The 20,677-nt window shown below is 40.9% G+C and overlaps 1 protein-coding gene across 1 annotated transcript; it reads left to right on the top strand.

Annotated features, from left to right (window-relative positions):
* The first annotated feature begins 643 nt into the window (after positions 1 to 643).
* On the top strand, positions 644 to 20,336 carry BPNT2 (3'(2'), 5'-bisphosphate nucleotidase 2). The gene is made up of 5 exons (XM_066331415.1): positions 644 to 1,133; positions 13,686 to 13,845; positions 14,789 to 14,884; positions 16,744 to 16,905; positions 18,061 to 20,336. Exons 1-5 carry the CDS (start codon positions 747 to 749, stop codon positions 18,330 to 18,332), a joined length of 1,077 nt encoding a protein of 358 aa, XP_066187512.1. The 5' UTR covers positions 644 to 746; the 3' UTR covers positions 18,333 to 20,336.
* The last annotated feature ends 341 nt before the right edge of the window (positions 20,337 to 20,677 follow it).

Below are 20,677 nucleotides of genomic sequence, written 5' to 3'. Positions count from 1 at the left end.
CAGATGTCCATACTGCCTATGAAGTTTCAGTCCCCCAAAACAACTTAAGTGCAAAGAAAAAGTATAAACTACGACAAGTAGGCCTTTATCACATCACTTGGCTAAGGAACAGTTGGATTTGCTTCATTTTACTGAACGAGAGGAATTCTTCGAGGAACAGGGGGGCAGAGAGTCGCAAACTTCCCCAACCAGTATGACAAAAACAAGCTGCTCAGCAATGATGCTCAGCACCGCTAGCAGTGCACCTTCAGAAATTCAGCGGCAATTCATGCCAACAGCGATTTCCATCAGAAAACTCCTTCCCACAGCTCCGGCTCGGGCTCCTGCCCCGCGGGCGGAGCACCTCCATCGGCCCCGCCGCTGCTGGCTCTTGGCGCTTCTGCTGCCCAGAGGGAGATGAGGAAAAAGTCACCCAAACCACAGAGCTGAGGAGAGCCTGCGGGCGATGGACGGCGTGTGCTGCCATGGATGAGCACGGCAGAGCTGGCGGGACCCGCCATTCCCCTGCCCGGCCGGCGCAGCCCCGGCGAAGGCCGTGCCGCCCCGGGGAAGGCGGCGGGCAGCGGGACCCGCCGGGAGCGCACGGCGGGCTCCGCCTCCGCCTGACCCGGATACAGACGGCGCTGCCGCCCGGCCGCGAGCGTGGAGCCGGCCCGGCGCCGCCGCAGCCGCTGCAGCGGAGCGTCCCGGCCGTGCCATGGGATTGTGGTGACCGCCCGGCCCCGCCGCCCGCCCGCCCCGCGGCCATGGCCCCCATGGGCATCCGCCTCTCGCCGCTCGGCATGGCCGTGTTCTGCCTGCTGGGGCTGGGCGTCCTCTACCACCTCTACTCCGGCTTCCTGGCCGGCCGCTTCGCCTTCTTCATGCTGAGCGAGCCGGCGGCCGGCGGGCCCGAGACGCCTCACGGCTCTGCGCCCGGCGGCGCCGTGGACCTGCGGGAGCTGCTGGCCGTGTCCGTGCTGGCCGCCGTCAGGGGCGGGGAGGAGGTGAAGCGGGTCCGCGAGGGGAACGTCCTCAACGCCAAGGCGAAGGGGAAGACGCGGGAGGGGGCCGAGGAGCAGCTGACCACCGGCGACCTCCTCTCCAACCGCAGGATGTTCTACCTGCTGAAGGGCGCCTTCCCCGCCGTGCAGGTGGGTGCCAGGCGCCCTCCGTGGGGCGGGGGCTGCCGCGGGCCCGGCGCCGGGACCCCGGTGCGGGCCCCCGGCGCTGGGACCCCGGTGCGGGGCTGCGGCTCTGGGACCCCGGTGCGGGGCTCCGGCTCTGGGACCCCGGTGCGGGGCTCCGGCGCTGGGACCCCGGTGCGGGGCTCCGGCTCTGGGCTGCTCCGCACCGGCGCCTCTCCGGCCGGTAACCGCCGGCGGGAAGCGCTGCCCCCGTTTGCGCTCTTCCTTCCCCTCCCGCTGGATTTGTGGCAGTGCCACCTCATGCTCGCTGCCGTGGGTGTTGGGTTGCAGGGGAAGGAGTTGGAGTGTGTTGCAAGCGAAGCCGCGAGAGGTGAAACAGTATCAAACAGTATCAAACAGTATCATGGAGGGGCGGGGGAAACACCGGGTCTCGCTGTTGCGGATCATGAGCTCTGTGGTTAAGGACACAGGCAATTGCACAGTACAAATTCCGCCTACGGTCAAGATGCAGAGGTTAAGAATGCCGTTGTTGGTAGTTATCCTTCCTGCCGTCAGTTGTGGGGAGAGCGGGAGGAGCAGCGACTGAGAATTCGAGGCTTAGGAACATAGCGCTGCAATAACCGAGTGTTTAAGCGATCGTGGCTGTGGGACAGCAGATAAGCACAGCTGTGTCAATACTCTGGATCACTGCCTACCTGAGCAAAATGAGTTTACTTTGCCTTCAGAGGTGTGCACCCCTTCCTGCTCTCCTTCACTTCTGAAGTCTGGGTCTAACTCTTAAGGTCGCACCCTAACCTTTAAACTATACTTTGAGGATTTTGGGGATTTGTTGGCGTTGTTTCTGCGTTCACTTCCTTCAACGGGAACTTCTGTCTTTTGATGTTAAATTTCTTAGCTTTCCATGGCAGTTTGGAACAGATAGAAAGCCCTAAATTTGGATCTCAGAGGTGGTGATTGCATGCTTCTGCTGGATGGGTTGAGGGAAAAAGTAGCTAAGTCTGGTTTTGGTTATTGAGTTACTATTCAATTTTCAGTAGTTGTTTTGAAAGTCCCACAGAAAAATGTGTAGTTTTTGTTTGCTGGCTTTTTGTTTGGTTTTGTTTTGGTGGGGTTTTAAAGTGCTGTGAAGAACTTACTGAATATGAAATCTAGAGGAAACAAATTCTTCAATAAACTTGAGATGTGACTAATCTTCCTCTACAGAAATGTTACGCAGGTTCTGTTTTGAAGATTTTCTGAATTGTCTGTCAGTGTCAAGGCACCCTCACAAGGACCAGTGATAAAGGAAGAAAAAGTATTCACCCCTGTTCTCTTGCATTATTCAGTGCCCTCAGGGATCTTGGCTTTACAGCTTAACTGGCTTGAAACCTCTATGCTTTTTCCCCTTACAGAGGTGGAGGAACTTCATTAATCTAGATGTAAGGGTTGTCTGTGCTTCTAGAGAAGGCTAGGAATTCAGTCTGGGCTTGAACACAGTGAGCTGTGTATTGCCTACTCTGTGGTCACATGTAAACTGTGCTCTGGAGCTTGAGATTCTTAGCAGTGACAGTCTTGGGTTGTGTGTTTCTGGCAGAGGGTGTTAACTTTGAACATCTACTTTAAAAAAAACTTTGGTACTCCCTTTTATATTTCTCACAGGTGACGTGTGCTGCTAGTCTTTAAGAATAGATGGTACTTTCGAAAGCACAGATGTGTTCTCAAAGGCAGTATAAAACTGCAAATGTGTGCATAGGTCTGTGAACCTGGAAAATACCAGGCGTATGTATTTTCTTTTTTCCCGCTCATCCTTCAGTTGACTGAGTTTGAGCACTGAGGATGTCTAGGATGAGTGTACTTGACAAAATTTTCAGGTTATGGGGACTTATTCGGCCTGACAGATCAGCTGTGGGACATGAAGTATTCTAAAAACATGATGGGGATAATAACAGCTTACTTTATGTGGTGTTTAAAAGGTACTTACTAAGCTGTCTATACACTGATAAGGCATTTTGTCTCTTAAAGTCTGTGATGAAGATGTATTCATGAACATTGGCCCAAACTAAAATAAAAGCTTTCTTTTACTGCTGTATATGTACTATGTGTGCTTCTCAGGTGTGAAGGTAAGGTATCATCTCAATCTACTAATCCTTCAAGTGTATCTTCAGAGCAACCCATCTAAAACTGCAGCTCTTTCATAGAACAAACCTGCTGAGTTGTGGTGTGAACTTAAGGATTATAGAGGATTTTCTGAGGCAATAAAAAATTGCATCATGTAAAAAATATCTTAATTTATATCTGTAGTCTTATCTCCCTGTACAGAGTGACACTCCAGAAAAAAAATGCTGCTGAAGTCAAATAAACCTCCTCTTCTCTCCTTGCTAGAGAAGATGATGCTAATAAAAGCTGTCAAACAAAAACTGCAATAATTCCGAGAGTAAGCTTATGCAAAATGCTGATTTTCTCACATCCTGAAGTTCTTGAACTTAACAGGAGTTCCTCAGTATTTAAATTGTTGGGAAATGCTGCAGCCAGGAAGAAGATGAACCAGCACAAAAACTGGGTGCTAAAATATGCCTGTAAAGCAAAGGAAATTGTTCAGTCTGGACAGGAGAAGGCTCCTGTGAGACATTACAGCAGCCTTTCAGTGCCTGAAGGGGGCTGTGGGAGAGGTGGAGACGAGCTTTGTACAAGGGCATGTGTTGACAGGATAAGGGGGAATGGCTTTCAGCTGAAAGAGGGCGGGTTTCGATTGCACATTATTATTTAGATTGGACAAAATTCTTTACTGTGGGAGTGGTGAGGCACTGGACCAGGTTGCTCAAAGAAGTTGTGGATGACTGCTTTCTGGAAGTGCTCAAAATCAGGTGGATAAGGCCTTGAGCAACCTGGTTTAGTGGAAGGTGTCCCAGCCCATGGCAGGGGGCCTGGAGTGAGATCTGGAAGGTACCTTCCAGCTCAAACCATTCTGTTACTCTGTGATTTTGCAATGTTTCAAACCGTGACTTTTCAATGTTTCAAAATAACCAAGGGGAAAAGTCATTCAACTGAAATAAACTTAAGTCAGTGAGAAGTGTTGGACTCCCTCTTTTTTGCTGCTGGATATAAAAAGTCCAAACAGTCTTTCTGAAGCCGATCTGAGTCACTTAAAGTGTGATTATTAAGAGAAGATAGAAGAGTTAGGCTTCTCACTTGCAGAAGCTGAAATAAATCTGGAAAAAGTCTTATAATAGTAAGAGTTGGGATTTATAAAAAAAGCCCTTTCAAAATCTGAGGGGACAAAAATCTCACAGAAGGTGTTTGCCTTTGTTCTCTTGAGTAAAGGTATTGTCTCTACAGAGGAAGAGGAACTCCACTGCTGACATCAACTGCTTTGTTTGATATAAATAGATGGATTTGCATCAGTTCAGACTTCTTAGTCTTCTTAGGTAAGACCAAAGAGGTGCGGCTCAATTGTGTTTTAGGGCTGTGTAGATTTAGTGGTGAATTGGTAGATTTAGTCAGAAATAGGCCTGAGAAAGATAAGGGACGATGGGGCAAGTCACTTACTGCTGCCTTGGATATTAACCAGTGTTGTCTGATTGCACTGAACATCCAGCTGTAAATATTTGGATGTGTATTCCATGAAACACCTTTGTACAGTTGATTTTAAAATATATTTAATGCTAAAACATATGCATCGCTTTCTCTTGGTGAAGTTCTCAACTGCAGTTACAGCTTGAGGTGTTACTGTTCCTGCATTAACAATACGTTGGCCTCATTTATTTGTCATGCTAAGAACGAGTTAAAGCTCTGATCCAGCTGTAATCATCCCCTCTGCTGCTTTCATTTTTTATTTATTTTGTTTATCTTTTCTGGGTTACTTCTTTCCTTGTTGGTTCTCCATGCAACCTTATTTATTCTTGTGCTGGCACAGTGGTGGTGGGATAAGGAAGGTGGGAATTAGGTGAGGAGATTAAGGAGATGCTTGACCCAGCCCTGCTGCTGGGGTGGAAGTGGACTGGGGAGGCATTCTTTGCAAATTCAGTGACAGACTAGCCCTAAACGCTGGTATGTTCCGTGAAGAAATTATCTCATGATACCAGGATTTCAGCAGCATTACCTGCTAAAAGATCCCTCTCAGCATCATGCCTTAGGGTCTTACTGTTTTAATGTGGCTAGGGATCAATGTCAGGGTCTTGATAATTGATTGTATCCTGAGTAAAAAATTAAAATAAAAGTTATTTAAAAGAAAGATTATTTGGTAATACCCTGGTTCACTTCCCACTACAGCCCAGCTCCAGCACATCTGAAGGAGCAGCCCCATTTGATCACAAAGACAGGAATGATTGACAGACTGTACCTTAAACTTGCATGTTGACCAGATTACCTCTTGTCCTCTGACTGACAAAGGCAATTTTAAAGTGACCCACACAATTCTGCTATTTTACTGCTGTGCTATACTAGAGATATTTTCACAGGATGCAGATTTCATCTTATTGCTCAGGTTGTGTTCTGGCCTACATTCTCATTTTGAGCTTTTTGGCTTTTTTGTATTCTGGAGTTGCACCAGCTATATCTCTTGTTTTCTAGTGTAAAGACTGAATAGTGTTTCATCTTGTTTGCTCCCTGTTTTTAATATTGTGACTGTGGTGGAAATCAAGTCTTCTTTCTGTCCCAGTCTTTCTCTTTGAGCATCTTTTTATGAGTCTTGCCACTGTTCTGAATCCAAATGTTCTTACGCCTCTTTCCTACTTAAGACTGATGATAAATGTCACATTTCAAGCTTATGCATGATAATGCTGGAATCAGTGTTTGAAATGAAACTTTAAGAACATGTCAGTTTTACTTTGATTTTCTTCTAAATTAATCTGACTTTTGAAGATTAATGACTCCAAGCATTCCCTTTTTTATCAGGCTATGTGAAGTACTGTCTAAGTTTAAACTCACTGTTTACAGGCTTCTGACCACAGTGCCAACTACCTTTCCTAAAAACCTGAAATTTCATCTGAGATGGCAAGCTCTGCAGCTGATACTGATTCTGTGTGAAAAATAGATATGTTAAAGAAGTAGATTTGAAAAAGAAAATACTACTTGAACTTCAGAGGTATTGCGCGTTAGTTCAAGTTCAGTAATTTGGCTTTTCATGTTGTGAGAATAGCCTCCTCAGGTCCTAGGGCTTTTAATAAAATTAATGTTCTTCTGACCTGGATGATCTTTGCAACTGCCAGTGGGTTTCTAAGTAAACAAGAAGGGCGAATGTTAATCTGAAATCTCAGTAACAGGTGTTGTCTGGAGATGCATCTCCTAACATGGGTTCCAAATGATGCCAGATGACTTATGCCCACTCTCTCTGGGTAAATATGAAGTTAAAGACTGTAACTTCATGCTAATGAGTTCTGTGATTATCTTTTCAGAGGCAATTACAAGTAGAAAATTTGGTTTGTTTGTACACTGTGGGTGTTTAATCTATCAGCTGAGCAGCTGGAGAGTTGAATTTCTTAGTGTAGCCACTCACAAACAGTGGACTTTTTTGGGTATTATCCATTTTATTGGTAGATTTCTAATCTGTCCTTATTTGGATGTTTTCTTAAAATGAAGTGTTGCAACTCTTGTGACAAGCAAGTCATCTCTTTCTCTTTGCTGGACTTGGGCCTGTATACAAATGTAATGGAGAATTTTGCCACCTGCTGAAACCACTTGTGTGAGCTAATGAGTAAGTGGCTTTATTTTCCTGATCTAAAATTCTAGTTGTTTCTGCAGATTACCGGTGGAAACAGTGAATCCTGTGATCTGTGCTGGTTCCCTCAATTCCACTTGTGTTTTCACCAACCTCTATTCATTGTAACTCCATAGAAGCAGAGTTGTCATTGGATATGGCTTTAAAATTTGTTAAATCCTGTTTGTTTAAGTCTGCTTCCTGCTGGCTTAATTAGTTACCTAATGAGTTTTGATAAGCACTGATTGAGCTTCTTGACATTTAGGTTTGTCCAAATTCTCCTTTGCATATTCTGTCATCTTGTTCCTGCATTAAGTGACTTCTTGTTGCTAAAATAAACAAAGATGTAGTTGATGGTAGAGGAAAACCTCTGTCTGCCTTGACTTAGGTGCCTTGAAAAAGACATCTGTCCTTTTTCAGTGTCTGTCATGGTATAATTACAGAAATACTTACTGGTTTTGATCAAATGAATGGCACCATGAGACCAGTGGGTTTTATATCTCTTATTATTTTTTACATTTTTATGACTTTATACCTTACACATTTATATACAAATATGCTTTATAGTTTTAAACTTAATTAGAAGTTAGGACTTTAAACTTGTACTTTGTAAACTTAATTACCTTTTAATAAGTTTTTTTTTTTTTTTTTTTTTTAGAAAACCATGTGATTCAGCAAGGTATTCTTTCCTTTCATAACAAAATCTGCCCTGCTAAAACTCTATATAAACTGAACCTTGGCTAGAGGAACATTTTTGAAAGGCAGGAAGATCACCTGAAAAGCTTATTTTTCACTTCTAGTATGTTGTGGTAATCTAAGGATGAAAAGAACCTTTTCAAAAGCAAGCAACTGGCTTTAAAAATGTCAGTGTATTGAATAAAATCAGGGTTGGTTTTCTTTTTTTTTCTTTTTACTATTCTAGTAAGGCTTCTATTCAAATTTTTTAAAGCTTAAAGGCATTTTAAATTTACAAAAAATGGTAATTTGGTTTCTCAGTTTCCATTCTTTTCGGAATTAAGTAACCTAAGCTTTCAAGAAGCAGCTTTCATTCATAGTGAAAACTGCTATTCACCACCCCCGAATTCAAAAGTTGGAAGGGAGGGATCAGGAATGGTCCTGGATGGAGGTGTGCTAAGTCTTGGTGTGGTCTTGGTGTGAATGCACACCCCTCCCTTTGTAACAGATTCTGGAGCCTTGCTTTGTAACCAGGGTAGGTTAGATATTTTCCTCAGATACTGGAAATAATGGTCTTTTGAGTGCTTTTTTGCTCTCTCTGGAGCGTGCTGTCCTGTTGAGCATACTTGTATGTCCTGACTTGTCGAGTGGGTGTTTACATTCAGAGGTTTTGGCATCTGATTCCTTCCCATGATCTGTGCATGTACAGATGCTGTGAGAAGCTGAGACAGCTTTCACCTCTGATACATTTGAGGAGAAAAACAGAGAAGTAGAGCCAATGGAGGTAAAACTGTCAGTCTTGTAGTGCAGTGAGTATAGGGTTGGTCTTTGGTGCAGTGCAGCAGCAGTGGCTGAAGGGGTTCTTAAGTGAGGGAAATCCCAAAGACTGCTGGTTGAATCACTCTCCTGAGTCGGGACATCTCTGACGCACAAATAAGAGCAAATCAATTACAGACCCATGCAGCTACCTCATAGGTCAGGATACCTTCCAAGATGTGTAGCTGTGGATATTGTGGAGTCATAAAATGACTTGTGTTGGAAGGAACCTTAGAGATCATCCTGTTTCAGCTACCATATCATGGGCAAGAGTGCCTTCCACTAGACCAAGCTGCTCAAAGCCTCATCCAGTCTGGTCTTGAACACTTTGAGGGATGAGGCATCCACAACTTCTCTAAGCAACCTGTTCCAGTGCCTCACCACCCTCACATAAAGAATTTCTTCCTAAAATCTAAGCCAAATCTCTCCTCTTTTAGTTTAAAACTATTTCTCCTTGTCCTATCCCTATCTGCCCATGTAAACAGTTATTCTCCCTCTTTTTTATAAGCCCCATTTAAGCACTGGAAGGCTGCCTTAAGGTCTCCCAGGAGTCTTCTCCTTCTTCCAGGCTGAATAAACCCAGCTCTCAGCCTGTCTTTGTAAGAGAGGTGTGTTCATCCCCCTCATCATCTTTGTGGCCCTTCTCTGGACCCATTCTAACAGGTCCACGTCATTATTCTGCTGAGGACTCCATACCTGGTTGTAGCAGTCCAGATGGGATCTCACCAGGGCAGAGGAGGGGGAGAGAATCGCTTCCCTTCACCTGCTGCCACGCTGCTTTTTTGATGCATCCCAGGGGATAGTTGACTTGTCTGGGCTGTGAGCACACATCCATGATGAACCGCCAGTCTGTCTCAGTTATGCTGCTCTCCCTGAGCTCCCCCAGTCTGCACTCGTGCCTGGGATTACCCCAAACCAGGTGCAGCATCTTGCACTTGGACTTACTGAACTTAATGAAGTTCTCATGAGCCAACTTCTCAGGTTTGTTCAGGTCCCTCAGGAGGGTATGCCTTCCTTCTGCTGTGTGAAGTGCACTGCTTGGCTTCATGTCATCTGTAAACTTGCTGAGGTTTCATTCGATCTTACTGTTGTCGTTGATGAAGATATAAAAGAGCACCAGTCTCAAAATAGAGCCTTGAGGGAGACCATCACTCCCTTCTGTGTGGACATACAAGTTGTTGAGCTGAGACCAACTTCCTGGCTGTGTCCATCCATCCAATTCCTTATCCACTGAATAGTCTTTGAATCCATGTCTCTCAAATTTGGAGATAATAATGTCATGTGGGACCCTGTCAAAGGCCTTACAGAAGTCTGGGTAGGTGACACCAGTTGGTCTTGGCACCCTTATCAACTATTGCAGTCACTCCATCTAGAAGGCTACCAGATTTGGACAGACATGAACGTGAACTCTTAGTGGTTGTTCTAGACATTAGTACAGAAAGTGTATGTAATTATAAAGTATCCTCCACTGTCCACAGATGACGTTTCTGAGTCACTCAGAAAGAAGGTGTTGAAATCACTGTTGGCTTATTGTTTGGAAATGTTTGTGTTTACCTTTGTCTCTCCACTTCTTTCTTCCATCTTGTGTTAGGTGGATACAGGTGGCAAAGTTGTCTTGGACATGCATAATGCTTACACCACATAATCACTGGTGAAATGGCTGTGTAGGTCATGCAGCATCAGTGCACCAACAAAACAGAAAAACAAACACTTATTAATGTCTTACAAATGTTCCTCTGTGCACACTCCAGGCTTGCAGGCCCTCTAGGCTTTTCTATTCCTTGGTCCCATTCAAATCAATAGACTTATCCACTGAATCACAGAATCATGGATTAATTTGGGGTGGAAGAGACCATTAAAGGCCATCTAGCCCAACCTCCTTGCAATGAGCTGAGGCATCTTCAACTCAATGAGATTGCTCAGAGCAACCTGACCTGGAACACTTGAGGGACAGGTCATCTAATTCCTCTCTGGGCAACCTGTTCCAGTCTCTCTTTTTGAAAAGTAGTACCTGGAATGCTCTTATGTTCATATTCTGACTGGTAAATGTTAACTTTTCTTGTTACCAGTACTCTATGTGGAGAGATTGTTTCGTCATTTTGTTTGGGGTTTTTTTTGTTTTTTGTTTTTGTTTTGGGGTTTTTTTTTGTGTGTTTGTTTTGTTTTGTTTTAGTTTCAGTAGCTTAATTGATGTTTTTATAATACAGGTCTGATAGTATTTGTGTTGTTCTTGTTTGATTTTTCTAATGAAGCAGCACTAAGATTTGGAATTCAGAGGACATAATTCTCCCATGGGGTTATTGATGCTCTCAGGAATAAAGTGCTCCGCTACCTCATATTTTTCAAGATGCTGGATTATTTGCATATTAAAATATAAAATGAGTATTGAGCTGAAGAAGTATGACGGGAAGGAGAGGGAGTACTAAATTAAAAAAAAAAAAATCACATGCCACCCAACACTTTCTAAGAAAAGCATTGCATTTTTGTGTATTGATGTCTAGTTTGAACAGAAGCATTTGAACAGAAGCTTATATTTTGGAGGGGAAGGTGTGTTTGTATATGTTTTTGCACTTTACCTTACCTTCGGCGGGGGAATTCAGAGGCAAAACTACAGTTGTGGTCCACTCTTTCAGACCAGGAAAAAGCCTGGAATTGTGTGCCATGCCAGGGACAGCTATGTAGTATTCAAGTAGGTTCTTTGGGTGATGAGCTGCCACAAAGACAGCATGAAGTGCTGGTAGGGACTAAACCAGCACAGGACAAAGAACCACTGTGAGGTTCCCTGAAGTGATTAGGACTCAACGGTTCAGAGCACTGCATTTATCCAGACAAGTTCATGGTACACTGGAGTTGCTTCCTGTGTTCCTGAGCAGATCTTTGTTCCAGTCACCAGTGTGCCCAACAGGAGTGCTCTCTGTGCAGAGGTTTCCAGAGGCTGGAAACACCTGGGTGTTTTGGAAGGCATGCCATGGACTGATCCTGATATTGGTGTTGGACCTCTACTGTTGGCTCCCTTGAGCAGCATCCCTCATTTGTTATGGAATTCCTGCATCTTACAGGCTAGTTTTGGGGAAGTTCTATACTGGTGACATGTAGCCAGACTGCCTTGTTTATGAAATAATGGTTTTGGTTTGGGTTTTCTTTTTTACTTTTCTGCAGTATTTCATGCACTGATTTACATATATTTTATTAAACCTCTGTGTTTGATGCAGTTCTTTGTGAGGAGGGCTTTTGCTTCAAGCATAACTAGGGAAGATTACCAAAATGTAGTTAACCTTCATGTTAGTACTCAGCTTCCAGAACTTCTCCAGATGGGCTTTTACACCTTACAGCTGTTAGGCAATTAACCCCAGAGTGTCTTGCTGTAATAAGGTCTAGTGCCTGAAATATTTGGCCTTGTGATTCTCTTTCTACCATAGTTACTCTTAATTTATGAGTGAGGATTTAGGATGGCAGTGAACTACATATCCATATTGCTTGAGAAAAGTTTAAAGTGTAAGTTTGTGGTTTCTGGAAGCTGCCAGCAAATGAGAATCAGAAATAGGAACATGGAATTAATATATAGGCATGTTTTTCAGGTGTATTCTCCTTCATTTAATAATAAAAAAAAAAGAAAACAGGAGGAATAAAAGAAGTTTTAAGTGTTGGTGAGCCCCTCTCAGGTAAGTATTCAGCAAAAGCTACAGAGTAAATGGCCATATGAATGGAAGAACGAGTGACCTGCTTGGTTTTTTTTTTGTTGTTTTTTTTTTTTACTTTCTCCAAATGTCTGTGTAACCTTATCACTCTTTCCCCAGTTGTTTTTTTCTAGTGGAATGTCTGTTGAGAGAGATTCCTCAGAAGCATTATAAATGCTGCGGTATCTTGGCCACTGCTACAAAATCTGAGCTAATAGGTGGTATTTCTCTGAAAACAGTACCTTTCAGGTAGTTTCAGCCTTTACATTTTAGTGTAATGTAACAACAGGTTTAACAGGATATTCTTTCTTGTAAACTTTGGCTCCAACCCTTTAACTTTTTGGAGGCCCCTTTCTTCTGTTGAGGAAATTTTTTTTTATGATGGTATGTCATGTGCTGTAGTGGAACTTAGACTGCCCAGGGGCTATGTTGAGACTGCCAAGTCTGTGGAACTACTCATCTTGACTTTGCAGGACTGTTTTCCCTAGGGGGAAATGCAATCATTAGGTTTATTATATAGTGACAGATGTTTAATTTGTAAATGTCATGGCAACTTCAAGAGCTCCATGCTTGGCATATAGTGCTTCAAATACTGGTTTTACGTGAGAATAGAGGCAAGATGTATGGCTGGAGTTGCTGCAGTTCTGCTTCCTTTTTATTTTTGAGCTTTCTTGGAGAAAATGGCCCTTAACTCTTGGCTTATACCCTGTTATAGTTGAGGTGTGTGTGATGCCTTTTCTTGTCATTATGTAAGTTATGTAAAAATCCTGCTCATATAAGGTCTGTCACATTCAAATGTAGTCTGATAGCTCCTTCATTTTCATTGTCTTTCCATGTTGCTTGCTGGGACAGCTGCATCTCTGGTCATCGAAAAATACTGTGCTACTGCAGTAAAAAGGACATTGTGTTGGGTTTTGCAGAATGTTACTCCATTCAACAGCTGGTGCTGTGTGCTCTGCTACCAGGCCAGACTCTGCTTGATGTACTGAAATGCCCTCTGGTTTCATTAAGCTGGGGAGCAGGTGATGAAAGGCTTAAATGTGACTTTTGACTGCTGTTAATAAATGTTTCTTCATGAGCCATCTTAGGACCTTACCACAACCTATCCTAAAAAGGGGTATGGGATGTTACTTGTTTGTGAAATACATTCATCTGGCAGTTGTGTAGCAGTTAAATTCAGTTGAGCTGCTTAAATTTCTAGTTGTGACTTAATGCCTGCAGCAGGAATATATATACTAAGGCTTTTTCTTATCCTAGTCATGAACAGTCTGCACAATATCTGGTGTTAGTGTATCTCAACATTTCTGTGAGCTTCTACTTGTCTATATAAACTGAATTTTAGACCCCCTACTGTCTGTGTACTGTATGATTCTCCAGAGTCAGATGTTCTGCCTGTAGTACTTGAAGCAACTGCATTTAAATATTGATTTAAAAACAATGTGATTCATACTGTGGGAATGTTCAGTAGGGAGAGCTGCAGCCAAAGCAACAGTGTCCAGCTGTGGCGTGGTTCACAGTAAAATCTGGACTGTGGTTTTGCATTGCTTGTCACATGACCATAATAGCCTGTGAGTTGCTGAAAAAATGACTAATTCTTTCATTTGAGGTGAAGGAAGGAGAAAATGTGAACAAACCTGCAATTTTCCCAAGTGCTGCAGTATCTGATATTAATGTATCTGATACATTAATGCAACTACTTTTGTTGTCTCACCACAGATAAATTCTGAGGAGCGTGTTGATACAGCTGATCAGGAGACGGTCTCCTGGGATCGCAGTATTCCTGAAGACATAAAGCAAAAAATACAGCCTCAAGAGGTGCCAGCAGAAAGTGTCACTGTCTGGATCGATCCATTAGATGCTACACAAGAATACACAGGTAGCTGGTTCTTGTTGACAAATCACATGTATAATTCTGTTGTTTGCCTTTTATACTGCAGACAAGATATTAAGTATTTAAAAGGATGTCTCTTGTTAAAGTGTCTTATGTCAAAGCTAATGTGATCTAATTGAACAAATTGTGTAATCAAATCTCCGTAGTTCTCAAATTACAGCATTTACTTTTATATATTCCAACTCTGAAATTACTTTGGTATCCTTGCAACTAAGTCATTGCTATAATAAATGGTAACTGTCAATTATGGATTGTACTGGAACTACACATTTCTTTATTTCAGTCATTACTGTGGCAGCTCTAAGTATCTTAGATTTTTTTTGTTTGTTTTGTTTACTTAAAGAGAACACTAAGTAAATATCCTATTTAACTTGATAAAAGAAATATTTTATTGTCATTTTTCAGAAAGGCATGCGTAATTCAGTCTTCCCCCTTTTCAAACATTTTAGGATGTCGCATAAGCAGTTCAAGGCAGTCCAACTAAAATTCTTGCTGATAAGTATTAAGGAACAACTACAAAAATGGAATTTTTTTTGTGATTATGTAATTGATACAATTATTCTTTCCAGTGGATGTTCTTTGGTTTTCAAATTACCATTTTTAAACCACTAGAGGATAGAGGGGAGGCAGAGAAGGGAGAATGCAGGGGCACAGATTTCCATGAAAGCATATGTTGCATAAGACACAGCTGTTAGCATTAGATCTGGTAGGAGTATAGGTTACATCTAGTGAACAGGAAAAATTGCTGGAAAGCTGAACTCTTTTGAAAGCTAGAAGGTTATTTGAAGATACATCCAAGTTACATAACTGCAAGAGGCAGAATGTAAACTAGTCTCCTGAGAATAGTCTGGATAATCTCTTGTGTGTTTTCCTTTTGTGTACCTGGCATCTGTTTGTAAACTTGCTCACTTTGTTGTTTTGCCCACAGAGGATCTCCGACAGTATGTCACGACAATGGTTTGTGTGGCTGTAAATGGTAAACCAGTGATAGGCGTGATACACAAGCCCTTCTCATCATACACAGGTACTTTCATGCCTTCACATATTTCCGTCCTAGTCAGTCATAGTATTAACTAAAATTTGGTTTTTGAGAGAACATCCATAGGTATGAATGAGAAAATAGTACCTGCAGCAAAAGGGCACTGCAGCAGACCACAGAATTAGAGCTGTAGATCTGTTCTGTACCATAAAACCACAAAGGAAAGTGCTGCCCTTGTTTAAAACAAAAATGATGCATTTAGAACAAACTAAATAGATCACTAACTGGAAATATTTTTAAGAGCTAAGATCCTTTAGATTAGAGTGCTTATAGGAAGCAAAAAAGTTTCATAAAAGTACAAATACTGACCAGTTTCATGTGTGCTTTTAGTCTTTAGCAAAAAAAGAGTACTTTGCTCCTTTAGTATAAGAACTTGGGTCTGTGATAATATACCCAGGAGCTGCTGTTTATTTGGCGTGAATAAAAAAGACTGAATAAAGATGTTAATGGCAACTGCTTGTATGTAACAGGCAAGACTGCCTAGCATAGCCTTATTAATTACCTGACATGTTTTTAGTGTCAGAGCTGTGAAGTAATTAATCTTTAGTATTAATGATGTGTCAGCGAGCATTGCTCTAAGTTTGGCAATTTGCATGCACTTCTGGAAGATTCAGAGTAGTTTAAGTATTCATGTCTTATTGTGTATTTAAAACAGGAATTTCTGTTTACATTTTCCCTTAGGCAATACTGACCTCTAGAGTTCTCAAGTTTTGCAGGAGCTCTGGCACAAAAACTAAATCTGAATAAATGCATTTTGTATTTGTTTTCCTTTTTTGGCCCACTGAACACTCAACATTTTGTGCTAAATATTTTGCTGTCTATAAATATGAATTTAATTACCAGTCACCTAAGTATGTGCTATATTCTAATATGCCTAAAGAAATTTGGAGATTTTGGAACATATCTTTTTTTTTATCTGAAGAATTTTTTTTAGCACTGTAACATTGAGAATTTATATGCTTTGATAATAGTGAAGTGTGCAATGTTCAGACATGGAACCAGATGAGATGCAATGAATTCTGTCTTTCTGCGTGACAAGTATTCATTTTCCAAGCTGGAAATACTGATATGTTTTGAGTCAGATTGTTCCTAGTACTACCACACAAATACAGAGCAATAAAGGGCAGTCAGCATTGTTATTACAGAGAGCTCAGTCTGTTGCCAAACAATCTGGCTCTCTACTGAGCTGAAATTGCTGGGTAGTTTACTAAGTAAATGTCAGATTAATGGTTGGGGGATGCCACCTACCAAGCTTGGCTTTGAACTTCATGATGAAACAAGTGGGAAGCTGTGGATTCTAAATTCAGTTCTCTGAAACCCAACATCAAATATTTTTCTTTGTAGCACTATCCTCCTGAGTTATTTCCTTCTTTAGCATTACTATCCTTCTGAACAAAATGACTCCATAGCATTTTTGGTATCTGCTTTAAAGGAGAGTGGGGCTTTTTTTTCTTACATAAAAACATTGTCTGAGGAAATATTGGATGTATTTCTGACTAGCAAATCCTTTTAACTTGGGTGGCTTTCCAGTTGCAAATTCTAAATATTAACTACTGGGGATTTTTTCCCTCTTATTCTGTTTTTTGGAAGTATAACACAAGAACAGTCAGGCTTGGAATAGTGCCATGTGCACCAATGTGTGTGTGGCCTCTTTCTCTGCCCTTGTGTGTACATGTGGATATGCACCCCATCCTCTGTCAGGCCTAACTTTCTCTTATACAGTAGTGAAAGATATTAAGTCAGAGGTATCAATTACATATTGTCAAATAAGTACCCCTTCATCCTCACACTTAACAGAGATTGCCTTTTGTAAATTTTTAGCAGAATTTTTGTTTCTCTTGTAGCTTGGGCAATGGTGGATGGTGGATCAAACGTAAAAGCTCGTTCCTCCTACAACGAGAAGACTCCAAGGATTATTGTGTCCCGCTCCCATGCAGGAAAAGTTGAGCAGGTTGCACGGCAGACATTTGGAAATAAAACTGTGATAATCCCCGCTGGTGGAGCAGGTTTGGTTCTTTAAGCATCCTATTCATTTTATTGCTTCTGAATGTTCTGATCATGTAGCTGTTACTAGACAAGAGGATGTACTGTGGTGTCTTCTCTTTTTCCTCTTGCCTTTTGATCCTCACATCACTGGAAGCAAACACTTGACAATCGGGACAAAGTTTTTCCTGCAAACTTGGTTCAGACTTAAGGCTGTTCACAAGTCAGTATGTTACTGAATCTAAGCCTGGGCCAGCAATGTTGTTGTGGCCCTTTCAATGAAACACACTGGTGTATGTTCATGGAAGGCACTGATGCCTCAGTGGGAGAAAAAGGGTTGTGTGACCACAGGCACAATCATAGAAGAGAATCTGTTGGTTGTTAGTTAGCTGTTAGTATGGTTGATTTAAAAAAAAAAAAGAAAAAAAAAAAGAAAAAGGCCATTGAAGTTTGATACTGTTTATTGCATTTATGTCAAAAGAGAAAATTAATATCACTAAAGTCCTTTTTTATCTGCCTCATACCCAATTTAAGGAAGTTTTAGAAGACTTTTTACTTATGCGATGGCCTTGTTACTGACAGAACATGAATGGGAGGCACTAGTGTGAACAAGAGCAGTTTTAAAGCCTATAAAAGCCATGCAAAATTTTATTTTACAGAAATGTATCTTTCTGTGTCTTTAATGCAAAAAGCCAGAGCTCCCTTACAGATTTAGTCAAGGTCTCTCATTGCTTGTTGATAATTACTCTAAATGACAAAGTGGAAGTATAACTGATTATAGCAAGTCTAGTCCGGGGCTTGACTCTTTTTAAGATGAAGAAATGAACAGATTGACTATTCTTGATTCATTAAAGAGTTGAAAAATTGAAAAAATTGCATAAAAGAGCACTGTTTTGTGTGATTACTTTGTACTGCACAGTGAATAATAAGGGGGAATGCAGTGGGCTGATTTGCTTTATTAAAGAGTGGTGTATACATCTTCCACGTCTTCCTTCTATTGTAGTGAAAAGCCAGGGGGGAAAAGATAGACTTAAGCATGATACAGAGATTGAGAAATGAATGAGTAAACATAAGAGCAGAACTATATTTGAGTTTCTGGTCTTGTTCTTTTAATGTGTTTTGACAGGAAAGCTTGGTTTAATTTTTTTTTTTTTCCTACCTCTGCCCATTTATTCTAGGTTATAAAGTGTTGGCCCTCCTTGATGTGCCTGAAAAGAATCAGGAAGAAGCTGATGTATATATCCATGTCACCTACATTAAGAAGTGGGACATATGTGCTGGAAATGCAGTGCTGAGAGCGTTAGGTGGCCATATGACTACTCTGAGTGGTGAAGAAATTAGTTACACTGGCTCAGATGGCAATGAAGGAGGACTTATAGCCAGTATCAACATGAACCATAAAGCACTAATTGAAAAACTTCCAGATCTGGAAAAAACGTCACACAAATAAGCATGACTGATGGAGAAGTACAATTAGTGCTTTTGTAGCCTCCAGATGCTCTGTCTGAAGAAGCAGGTGTGAAAATGTGCTGGAAAAGATGCACAGCAAAGCAAAGCAGTTTGGTGTGGGTTTGGGGACTATATCTTGCATTGGGTTTTGTCAGTGGTGGTATTTAAAAATAATAAAATAATAATCAGAAGTAGGAAGGGGACCGATGGTCTCACACATCAGTTTCCATGTTTTATTTTTTCAGACTGTTTTCTTGCAGTTCTTATACTCAAGGTGCATTTACAATATGTATTGGTGAACATAGGTGAACTAAAGAAAAATCCAATTTTTTTTTTGTAAAATAGCCTAAATATTTCTCACAGGAATTTCTTGAAACTTTTTACATCTTACTGTAGTTTAGCAATTCCATAATAATAGGTAGGAAAAAAAGCTTGATTTGTATAGGCATCTGATAACTGTAAATGGTTTATCAGGAATCATGACCTCATATTTTATATCCCCTGAATGGAAAGCACAAGAAGGTTGATTCAAATCTATATGCAGCAACACTTTATCTTTGACAGTGTGGCACTCTCTGCTTTTTAAGAGAAAAAAAGAAATGTTCTGTACTATTTTGACTTCTTTCCTGAAGATGTAAACCAGTTTTAGTTCAGGTGAGTTGTGAATATCAGTGTTTTATTAATCAGTGTAATTATTTCCTTATACCTTTTTAAAAGAAGGCAGCATTTCCTTGTATAGTTTTTAGCAGTTACTTCTTGTCCTTTATTTCTGCAAACAGTGTTGAAGATGCATGCTAGATTTTTCTCTTAATGTAGGGCTTGTTCATCATGTGATGTTTGTGCCTATAGAAGCAGCTTCTTCCTTTAGTACCTATTGTTTTGTTTGTTTGGGTTTTCTTTCCATTGGACAAAGTCATAGGGAATGAGTTTTACAGAAATAGTGGGTTATTTCCATTTCCAACACAAGATGCAAACCAGCACTTTTCCTACAACTCCAGGAACATCTTGTCTTTTTAGCTTGCAGCAGACTCTTTCCTGCAGAAAGCTCTTCAGCCATTCCAAACAGCTTGTGCTGATTTGATTTGTGGTAAGTTGTAGAGACCGTTTGAACTTGAGTCTGCTTAAGCAAATTTGAAAAACTTGTGGCACTTGAAATACAGCAGGGTCTGCAAAACTTTACTGAAAAATATTCTTTGCAATCCGTACAGAACACGGGTCCTTTCACATCAATTGACGATTTATTGTACCTCTAAAATATGTGGACTTCTATCTCCAAATAAGTAACCATTGCACTGTTGTTCTCTGCATCCACCTGAAGGGTTTCAGAAGGTTAAAATGTATGGGTTATTTGAATTACCAGAAAGTAAGTTGCCCATCTCTCCTCAAGAATGCTAAAATTCTTAGTTAATATAGATGGTTTCTGTTCAAAGTTTGGTCAGTATAGGCTTAGGCTGCTTGATCCAAACCCTTAATATTTTAACTTTTCATATTGTTAATGAGAACTGCTATTCTGATTAAAAAGAGTTTTTTTCCTTAGGTCAGTAGTGGAGAATGTTTAGATACTACTTTCATCTTCTAGCTGAAGTTCACATTTCCAAAAGGCCTCCTGGATGTTGCATAACTACAGACACAGACTTTTATTTCTTAAACTTACTGGCAAAGGAGACTGACGCTTAGTCCTACAAGCCTTTTGGTACAGGTAGTTTTTGGAGAACTTATTTTCCAACACAGACACTATTGCTGCTCTTTGAAAATAACTTTTACACATGTAGATAATACACAAAGCAATTTTACTTTTAGTTCTTAAATTTAAGAAACTGCTATATGCTATGTCAAATAAGTGATCATACCCTTTTTTAGAAGGATCTGATCTATTTCAAAAAGTTGTTGAGCTTCCGAACTTCAGTGAAGAATAAAAAAAATCATATTTATCAAGGATTTAACATTTTACAAGAAGATTGCAGCTTTTTAAGGCTGATTTAAGTGTCTTAAAGCCTAATTTAATTTTAAAAAGCTGTTTGTATGTTTATTTGTTAAAGAACATGGATTAAAATTGAAATATGAGAAATAGCGATAGCCTAGTATAAAACTGGATTGAATGAGGTTGAATGCTCAATATTGAAGAAGGCAATTAAGATAAAATCTCTGGCAAGTTGGGGTCTTAGAATCAGCTTGAAATCCTATGTAAACATATTTCCTAAAAATGGGACTGCTTTTGTTTTGGGGAATGTTTCTGTCACTTCCTTGCATAAGCTGTGATCAGACTTCCTGTATGGGAAATGAAAAATGTTATGTAATGTACAAGGGCTTACATTGTTGTATCTTAGTTGAAAGCATAGACCAGTG

Source organism: Sylvia atricapilla, chromosome 1 (genome assembly GCF_009819655.1).
Source record: "Sylvia atricapilla isolate bSylAtr1 chromosome 1, bSylAtr1.pri, whole genome shotgun sequence".
NCBI lineage: Eukaryota > Metazoa > Chordata > Aves > Passeriformes > Sylviidae > Sylvia > Sylvia atricapilla.
The sequence above is the reverse complement of the archived record's forward strand: the minus strand, read 5'-3'. Positions and strand labels throughout refer to the sequence as shown.

Bases quoted from the DNA above. Each gene is read 5' to 3' on its own strand.
- BPNT2 (XM_066331415.1), top strand. From the start codon at position 747: ATGGCCCCCATGGGCATCCGCCTCTCGCCGCTCGGCATGGCCGTGTTC. The intron at 13,846-14,788 runs GTAGCTGGTTCT...TTTTGCCCACAG, and splicing joins TGCTACACAAGAATACACAG to AGGATCTCCGACAGTATGTC. The intron at 14,885-16,743 runs GTACTTTCATGC...TTTCTCTTGTAG, and splicing joins GCCCTTCTCATCATACACAG to CTTGGGCAATGGTGGATGGT.